Source organism: Pygoscelis adeliae, unplaced genomic scaffold (assembly GCF_000699105.1).
Source record: "Pygoscelis adeliae isolate BGI_AS28 unplaced genomic scaffold, ASM69910v1 Scaffold79, whole genome shotgun sequence".
Taxonomy (NCBI): domain Eukaryota; kingdom Metazoa; phylum Chordata; class Aves; order Sphenisciformes; family Spheniscidae; genus Pygoscelis; species Pygoscelis adeliae.
The window spans coordinates 2,613,148-2,622,760 of record NW_008825532.1 but is presented as its reverse complement, the minus strand read 5'-3'; the positions used below and the strand labels follow the sequence as shown (position 1 = coordinate 2,622,760).

The 9,613-nt window shown below is 62.6% G+C and overlaps 1 protein-coding gene across 1 annotated transcript; it reads right to left on the bottom strand.

The window, feature by feature from the left end:
- Window positions 1-2,398: 2,398 nt before the first annotated feature.
- Window positions 2,399-8,019, bottom strand: SLC7A3 (solute carrier family 7 (cationic amino acid transporter, y+ system), member 3). The gene is made up of 11 exons (XM_009331673.1): window positions 7,611-8,019; window positions 7,265-7,423; window positions 7,013-7,178; window positions 6,799-6,911; window positions 5,596-5,818; window positions 5,265-5,404; window positions 5,083-5,185; window positions 4,567-4,778; window positions 3,748-3,914; window positions 3,359-3,467; window positions 2,399-3,252 (listed from the first exon to the last, which is right to left on the bottom strand). Exons 1-11 carry the CDS (start codon window positions 7,978-7,980, stop codon window positions 3,119-3,121), a joined length of 1,896 nt encoding a protein of 631 aa, XP_009329948.1. The 5' UTR covers window positions 7,981-8,019; the 3' UTR covers window positions 2,399-3,118.
- Between the last annotated feature and the right edge of the window lie 1,594 nt (window positions 8,020-9,613).

The window sequence follows — 9,613 nt, the reverse complement described above, 5'->3', positions numbered from 1 at the left end:
CCCACAGCCAAGAATGTTGCCGTCAGCGGGTGGCCACAGCCAGGGCCTCCGCTGCAATGCTGCCCCAACTGCCTGCCCCCTCAGCACGGCTTGGGCTAAACGCAGCCAGAGCCAACAACCCTCCAGCCTCCCTTTAAATCCAGGAGGGACGGCAATAGGGACATCACAAACCAAGCCCTGGCTGTAGCTCCCAGGGAGGCCAGCCTGAGTGCCCGCCCTGGCACTACAGCCAGCAGGATAGCACTGAAACAGGAGCCAGCCCTGCCTCCCCTGTCCGTGCTCCTGCCCACGCTTGTGCCTGCTCTGCCCAGCACGTGTGCAGCGGCAAAGGCACGGGCAGGGGAGCAGCTTCAGGCTTGTTTGGTTCCCTCCAGGGCTCTGCCAGCTGCTCTGCCAGGGCTGGAGCCGCCCCGGGGAGGCCCACAGCCTCCACGGCGGCAGGCAGGAACACGGCCTGTGCTGTGAATCTGGGCAGAAACTACCCTGCTGATGGGGCATATCACAGGCAGCTGTGTGCAAGGCTGGGGACCGGACCTCGCAGTGGCAAAGCCAGGCTCCGCTTTTTGCTGCATTTTCTCAAACCAGAAAATGGCCCTTCCAGACTGGCACAGGAGGGGAAAGCCCACCCTGCAGCCCCCAATACCTGACAGCCTTCACCCAGGAACATGCTTCCCTCCCAGCCCCTCTCTGCACAATGGGGCCCCGGGTTGCTATCAGGGCATCTCAGCAGGCCACACACAGGCTGGCGCAGCAGCAGTTAAAGCGGTGGGAGCAGCCGACAGCATGCTGGGGCTCTGGCTGGGTGTTACTCACCCACCAACTGATGCGTGGAGATGTACAGTAACGCCCGTGGGGCCCGGGAAAGGCAGAGGTGCTGCCTGGCAGAGGATGCGGTGCCATCCCTGGCAGCTCTGCTAGCCCGGATGGGGCAGAAGGAGGTGGCGGGCAGAGGGAGGCAGGATCCCCCCAGAGTGGGTGCCCAGGGCTTGGACGGCCTCCCCAAGCAGGCAGCCAAGGGCAGGGCACTCGGCATGGGCCCCGGGGGTAGACAGGGCTGCTGCACTCCTGCCAGCACCTGTGCCCATGGGAGGATGGCACCGACCCACTGCACCACACCAGCATGGACTGGCAGCTGCCAGAGAGCTGCTTCCCTGCCGGGCTGCCATGGTGGGAGCTGGCCAGGGCTTCCAACACACTGCTCCATGTCCGGAGCTCTGCCAGTCCCAACGGGTGCCCAGGATGGGACGCCAGTGGTCAGTGGGATGGCCTGGAGCCAGGCACAGACATGCGCATGGGCACAAACGGACCCATGCACGGCCATGGCCATGTGCACGGGGACACAGGCACAAACAAAAGCATGGGGGTGGCTGCAGCAGTGCCAAGCCAGGGGGTGAGGGCTGCAGCAATATCATGGGCCCATTGCCCGCTTGGGCAACAGCACCCGAACCTGGGTGCATGGGTGCCAGGTGGACTGCGAGCTCAGGGCTCAGCAGGGCCCCATGTGCTGCCCCTGGCCAGAAGACACCCACCAGGTGGGGAGGTGAGACCCAGCGCAGCACGCCGAGGCACCGGCATGGCCAGGAGAGCTGGAAGCACCTGCGAGGAGCCAGTGCCAGGAGTCAGCTGCGCCTGAGGGCTGGAGCCTGAGGCTCTGGCAGGGCACCCAGCCCCGCGGCAGCAGGGCAGGCAGTGCCCAGCACAGGGCCAGAGCAGGTGCCGCAGCCCCTTTTACTCCGGGGACAACCCTGGGGCAGGGCTCACAGCTCCAGCCCAGGGGCCAAGCAGAGCTGATGGTGTGAGCCCCTCACTGTTGACCGTGCGGTGACCCTGCTCCACTGCCAGTAAACAGGGAGAGATGCCAAAACCACGCAAGATCCATCTGCCCTAAATTAGTTTATTTTGCAAAATAATGTCAGGGCTGATTTAGACCAGACGAGAATCTGGGAAATCATCATCTTCTCACATGGATGCAGCCCAGCTCCTGGGCACGCTTCCTCTGCAGGCCATTGCTGGAGCCTCCAGGAGGTATTTCCAAAGTCTTTACTGCAGCCGCTGCCCTGGGACCTGGTGAAACACTCCCACACAGCACAGGGCCTGCAGGGCAGGGCCATGGCAGGCTGGTGTCCTGCCCACAGGTACCAGCAGCGCTGGGCTGAGCTGACCTGGAGCACTGCTCCACAGTGCCTGGCTCACTGGCTCACTGTCCCAGGGGACAGTGTGAGGGCTGGTGGCTCCAGCCGGAAGGTTTCGGGCAGGGAGCTCACCCAGCACAGATGGCTGTGGCCGAGCCCTGCTCTGCACCGGCACCAGCCGGGCACCCGGCTCGGTAGCACATGGGTCCTACCCAGGGGTCCGTAACCACAGGGCATTAACACGACATGCAGCAGGACCAACAGAGCCAAGCACTTAAAAAACATTTAGTTTAATAGGTATAAAAGTCAACATTAAAACACCAATTATACAAAGGCGTATGACGTTGGAGACTGGTGCGGCTACACTGTGGACATCTTCACGGACACCCGAGCTAGATGCTCGCACCAAGCAGCATCACCGGGGCAGCACGGGGCTCAGTGTGGGATGCAAATCCCAGGCACAGAGAGGGTTTTGGCCAGCTGAGCCTCGTGCTGCCAGGGAGCACCGGACTGCTGGCAGTACCAGAATGAGCCGCCCCAAGCCTCGTCGCACGGCTCCAGCCATGGCTGCCATGTACATGCCCAGCACTTGGAAAGCACATAGAGGAGGTGGTGACCACAGCCACATGGACAGACGGAACGAATACAGCTGCACCATCATGTGGGGCCTCCCGTGCGCAGGGAAAGCAGCATTTCTGACAGCAGCTTCCACGGTGGGAGGGCCGTGCCAGTGTCACTGCCCCTCGGCGGGATTGGGGGGATGCCAGAGACCAGCCCCGGGCCACCAGCGCTCCCACCTGGCCCGGGGACTCATCTCCGTGACCTCTGCTCTGTGAGGGGAAAGGGCAGCGCACGACCTGGCTCTGCGGTCCTGACTCTGGGACTCGTTCCCCGTGGGAGAGGGGATGGATGTACTGTGTGGATCATGATCTTGTCCCTTAGCAGGAATACTGGCAGAGGTCCACGGAGTGCCCATGCCCGGTCCCTCAGACTGCAGCAGCCCCAGGGCCAACGTCCAGTCCAGGGTGGTGCAGAGGCTTTTCTACTGTGGCACAGGGCTCCTCTGCGTTTTTCCCTTCCATGCTGTTCCGAATCCCATAGCCAAAGTAAATCGTAAAACCTGCAGGACAGTTTCCACCATGAAATGCACAGTGGTGGGCTGCCAGCATAACAGCCCCCCAGGGGAGACCCTGCAGGCACCACGCTCCCCTCTGCAGGACACCTACCCACGGCCATCCAGATGGCAAACCGCACCCAGGTGCCGGCACTCAGCTGTACCATCAGCAGGATGTTAATGAAGATGCTGAAGATAGGCAGGAGCGGAAGGAAAGGTACCTGCGAAGGACAAGAGATGCCATGTCAGCTGTGCCTTGAGGGACCCGGCTGGGCTTGAGGATGCTCCTGGCCACAGAGGGATCTCACCCCTGCCACAGCCCAGAGAGCACCTGGGCACTTCCATGCTGGGGACTGCACCTCAGAGAGCTGCATCTCAGGGCCCCAGGCTTTCCTGGACGGTGACTGCCCGGCAGCAAGCTCTGGCAGACCCTGCAATGGCCCAGATTCTGCCAGGGGTCCGCAGGGGCGCAAATGCTGAGCTGCTGGGGGCTGCACTCACTTTGAAGTTCAACCGCGCGTTGCTCTGCGGCTGCCTCCAAACGATGATGGTGGGAATGAGCAGAGCCACGAGGAGCAGCACCAGGGCTGCAATCCAGCCCACGCTGGCATCCTTCAGTGCAGTCACCTTGAGGGTCAGGACCACGCAGATGACCGTGATCAGTGTGGCTGCAAGAGAGGGGGCAGTTGGGGGGCTGCACAGCATGTGGCCTCCCTGGGACCCCGAGCCCCACCAACGGCTGGGCTGAGGCACCCACTCCTCTCAGTCAGGTATGGGTCCAGCACATGCTGTCTCCAACACCCACCCCAAAGCCTCAGGAAAGTGTTTTGCTGGGGAAACTCACCAGCCCAGCAAGCTGAGGGGAGCCTGCACTCAGCTGGACTCAAACCCAGCTCTGACGCTTACCCAGACCTGGCTGAGCCGCCCCATTCTGGCTACACAATGAAGGCATTGATAGATGGATCAAACCTTGCTGGCCAAGCCCAAGCGCTCTCAGGGGTCCAGGGACAACCCTTGCTGGGTGGCCAGCCTGTGCCAGGCTTGTCACAGGGAGCTCCCAGGACCACCTGCACATGCCTGGCTTAGCACCCACGTCCTCCACCAACCCCCGTGCACCCCAAAACCTAGCCATGCCCTGTGCTTGGCACCCTGCTCAGGACAGAGCGGGTCCAGCACCCGCTGGTTTTTTGGCAGCCTGTGCCACCTAGCCCCTCCCCTCCACCTGGCATGCCCACCATCCCTTCCCAGCTGTGGAGACGTGCCAAAATGCTCCAGCCCCTGGCAGGAGGGGACATCAGCCACCAGCTCCTGCTCACTCACCGATGACCGAGACACAGATGTAGACGATGCGCCCCGAGAGCGTGGTGGGGGTGTCCGTGGGCGGGTTGAAGAGCGTTGCCAGGGACAGCATCTCTTTCTGCTGGGCACTGGCAGGGGTGACAGTCGGGTTCATGATCACTCTCTCCTCCTCATTCCCATTCAGCTCCAGCATTTCTATGGCCTTTGGGGAGTTCAGCTGCCCGGACTGGTACCTAAGGAGATGGGACAAGCTGCAGCAGAGCCCAAGGAACTTCCCAGCCCAGGGGGACAGTGGGCAGCACCCTCATAGCCCTCCTGCTCCTCCAGCCCCACGTGCTGTTCCAGCAGTGGCCCCATGACGGCCGCCCCACAGATGTGCCCAGAGACACCGTGCAGGCTCTTGTGAGCAGCCTTCATCTTGGGGGCTTGATGCTTCCCCAGGCTGCATCCCCCTGGGAAAAAGCTGCGGCCACAAGCCCCGGGCTCGACACAATGCACATCCACCCCAGGCACCGCCACACAAGAGGAGGCACCCACCGGAGGATGAGCACGCACACTGCCACCAGGGAGTAGGCCAGCAGCGTGCCGATCGACATGAGGTCCACCAGGTCCTTCAGGTCAAGCAGGAAGGCCATCACCGCTGCAATGAGGACATGCAGCATGAGCACAGCTCTGGACCACCACGGGGCCAAGCGTGAAGTGGTGGTTGGAAGCCTTACCCGCGAGGAGCCCCGAGGTGATGGTGGCTGACAGAGGAGTCTTTGTGCGGCTGTTGATGCCGGAGAGGAACTTGAAGAGCAGCCCGTCCTCCGCCATAGCATAGATCACACGGGGCATGGGGAACATGGAGCCCAGCAAGCTGCCGTGGGAAGAGATGGCTCAGGGCCTGCCAGGCAAGCTATCCACACCCACCACCCAGATGGGGATGAGACTGGCTTTGTGCCGGGAGCAGGACAGCAGCCGGATGGGGCAAACCCCCAGCCCAGCCAGGACGTGTGCTGCTGGTCGCTGTGCTGTGCTGGCCGGTGCCAGGAATGGAGCCAGTCCTACCTGGTGGAGAGGGCACAGAGCGAGCCGACAGCAACGGCGTAGCGGGCGGGCTCCCAGCCCACTGCCTTGAAAGCCTCAGGCAGGGAGCTCTCCTTGTTCAGGAGGAAGTAGGGCACCATGAGGGTCAGGGCCGCGGAGACCCCAAAATAAGCCACAAAGCAGATGAGGAGGGACACAATGATGCCAATGGGGATCGAGCGCTGTGGGTTCCGGGCTTCCTCCCCTGTGCGGAGACAAAAGGCAGCATCCATCCCCGCCCTGCAGCACAGAGCGGGGCAGCTGGCCCCAGAGGGCAAGCCGCAGCAAGGACTTTCCATGGAAGCATGGGGCTGGGCAGCAGCAGGCAGGGGCTGTTGGAGAGGAGGGGTCCCCAGCCGTGCTGCTGCGCTGGCAGGGGCTTCGGCACTGCTGAGAGCAGAGGCCCGTGGCTGCAGCCCCAGCTTCCAGGCTTGCAGCTGCCCAGCAGCTGGGCTTACAGCACCCCTGGCCGTGCTGGCCTTCTGCCCCCACCAGAAGCCCCCACTCCCTGCAGAGCCTGCTGAATGTGGATCCTCTGTGCGTGTGGGGCACAGCGACACAGCCACCGTGCCCTCTGCCCCCTGGCCTTTGCAAAGGCATGTTCTCCCGCTGCACCACACTCCCTGGCAAGGGGCTCGGCAGCCTGCTGGCGTAGGAGGGAAGGAGGCGGCTGCCGGGCAGCCCCTGGGGGAGGGGAGGCACAGGCAGGGAGGTCAGGCGGAACAGCCTGTACCAGCCACCCACTAAGTAGATTCCTGGGGGAATGAGAGGAAATTAAGAGGGCTCCCTGTGCTCCAGAGAGCAGAGGTTCTGCACAAACTCAGTCATTTAGAAAAACGTTGCTTGAGGCTGGGAAATTACCAGGAGGCACTAGCAACTCTCAGCACTGTCGCAGGCTCGACTTGGTAGTGGAAAGGCTCCCCCCGCTGCCTCGGGAGCTGCCTGTGCAGGCAGGGTGCAGCCCCGCTCCCACCACGCAGTGCGGGAAGCCCCTTTTCCTGGGGCAGGGCAGGCTGTGAGCCCTTTTGTGCTGGCCCAGCTGGGGACAGAGCTGCCGCGGGGAAACCTCCCAGGACCAGTGGGACGGGCTGTTTCCCACGCCACAGAGCATCCTCCCCAGCGGGTCCCAACCAGCCACCAGCTGCGCTGGGGAAATGCCCACACCACCCTCGCCCAAAGTGGCACCTGTGGTGGCAATGCAGTCAAAGCCCACGAAGGCATAGAAACAGGTGGCAGCACCGGTCAGGATCCCTTCCAGTCCAAAGGGGACAAACCCGCCAGAGCCGAAGGCTTCTTTCCTGGAAAGGAGGGAGGAGAGCAGCTGCTGTGGGGTGCATGGACAGCGGGGCCGGTGCCAGCCCTGTGCCGGACCCTGGCCTGGCACGGTTGCTCTCCTCACCCGATGTCCATGTAGGAGCGGTTGATGTAGTCCTCCGAGAGCTGCCAGTTCTTGATGTCTCCCTTCACGAAGCCGGCAATGATGATGAAGCCCAGCACCATCAGGTTCACTGCTGTGAAGATTTTGTTCACGAGGGCGGATTCACTGACGCCGAAGGCCAGCAGTGCTGCAGGGATGGAAGGGGTGAGTGGGGACTCAACAGGCTTCCATGCCACCACCCGCGGTGCCACAGAGCCGCTCCTATGCACTCACCGGTGAGCAGCCCAACCAGGATCAGGGCGAAGAAGTCTGGGCGTTCGGCCAGCACCCCTGGCAGGTGCACTGTGGTCTTGTTCATGAAGAAGGTGGAGATGTGGTTGCCGATGATGTTGTCAAATGCCGCGCTCCAGGCTCGAGCCACGCTGGCCGTGCCTGGTCAATGGCAAATCTGTGCATCAGTCTGAGCCCAGGGCAGAGCAGCACCGGCCACCCCCACCCCAGCACCACCTCCCTTTAAATAGCCGTAATTGAAGAAATGGAGACAGTGCAGAGGAATAAAGTATGGCTTTAGTTACCCCCACGAGTCCCCCATGTGCCAGCACCCTGCCTGGCCCCATACCTATCACGTAGGAGAGGATGAGGTTCCAGCCAGTTGTGAAAGCCCAGATCTCGCCGACGGTGACATAGCTGTAGAGGTAGGCAGAGCCGGTCTTGGGGACACGGGCCCCAAACTCCGCGTAGCAGAGTCCAGCCAGTACCGATGAGAGAGCAGCCACCAGGAAGCAGAGGACGATGGAAGGACCAGCCATCTCCTTGGCCACCTCCCCGGCCAGCACGTACACACCGGCCCCCAGTGTGCTGCCCACCCCCAGGGCTATGAGGTCCAGTGTGGAGAGGCAGCGAGCAAAACGCGTGTCCTCGGAGCTCAGATCCACCACGCGCCGGCGGATCAGCTTCTTCCCAACACTGGTCATTTTTCCCCCAAACATCTTGTCCTCTCGTGGGTGGTGCTCAGCTGCTCAAAACCCCTGCAAGAGAAGGGACTGTAGGAGCATGAAGCTCAGTGTCCTACAGGCAGCAGGACCCACACTGTGGGGAGCAGAGCAGGCAGCGATGCCCACAGGAGCTGTGCCTGCTCCTGGCCAACCTGTTGGCACCAAGCTCCCGCCACACTGGTGGGGCAGAGACCATGGCGGCTCCCTCCAAGGCACCGTGGGGCTGTGCGTACCCTACCTGCGCAGCTCTTGTGCCAGGAGAGAGAGACAGGGATGAACCCAGCGAGTCCATGGTAGGAAATAGGCTAACTGCACAAGCCCTGTGTGGTCCCCACCACAGGGCCCCTGGGCACGTCCCAGAGCTTGCCCACTGCCTCTCAGCAACTCCCCACTGATTTGGCAGCCTGGAGATCCCTCAGCCCAAACTTGACTGCTGGCGCATCCCTCCAGCCTGGTGCGTGGGCGTGTGCAGCGGTGATGGCAGGGAGACAAAGCATTCCTCCAGCAGAGGATTTGGCAGGCTGGGCTGACTCACTGGGACGCGGCCATTCCTCCTTTGCTCCCAGCATCTGCACTACACCCTCGGCAGGGATGCGTGGCCAGACACACAGCGCAGGCCCCCGGCACACATCCCTCGTGTGCCGACAGTGCTTGCTAAGCAGCCCGCACGCTCTGCAGGCTGCAATCGCCCTAAACATGTGACACCCCCACTCCCCTTGCTCACGGCAGCCACCCATCCCCCCAAAGCTCTGGGAGACGAGCACCCTGTGGGGCAGGCAGCCGGGCCGCAAGTAAAGTGGCTCCCAATGCCCACGGCCGCGGCTGGCACCCTGCCGGCTGCTCCCTTCATTGGGAAATGAAACACGCTCTAGCCAGGTGCCCAGGGCAGCACCAACGCCATGCTGTATGGATCAGCATAAGTACACACAAGGACAACTTCGTGACACTTTTCCATTGAGGGGGATTACCAGTGTTACAGCGGCAGCCACCAGCTTGGCTGCTTCCCCATGACCAGCAAACCAGCCCGTTTCTGGAAAAACCTCCTCCTGAGCTGGCATGTGCCACATTCTGCCTTGGCCCAAGGAGCCGTCCAAGCCTGGGGCAGCCTCTGGGCCAGTTTTCAAGGGAACAACAAGTGCCCCAGCACTGGCACCCTCTCCAGCCACTGCCCGGATAGCTCTGGCTGCCTCCCCCAGCGCTGCTCGATTGCTCCAAGGAGCAATCCAAGGAGCAATCCAAGGAGAGCTCGCCCGACGTGAGCTCTGCAAACTGCAAGCACGGGGCTAGCAGCAGAAACGTGCTCAGCCCTTATTCCCAAAGCAGCGCAGAGAAAAAAGCGCGAGCAGCGCCGAGCAGGAAGATGTGGGATAGCCTCCCCTTCCCAACCCCCGCGGGCCCTGCTGCGCTGGGATTCGCCGTGCCCGGTGAGAGGAACACGTTAAGCACCCAGACCCACACCAGCGCCCGTTAGGGCCGGCCGAGGGAAAGCTGCTCAGGCCGGTCGGCTGGCTCCGGGGAGGCTCGGCCGGTGGCCGGGGAGGTGTCTCGCAGAAAGCCACGCTGTCGCGCTGGCGCCCGACATGGAGAGCGCGCAGCGAGCGGCGGGCGGGCAGAGGAGAGGAGAAGC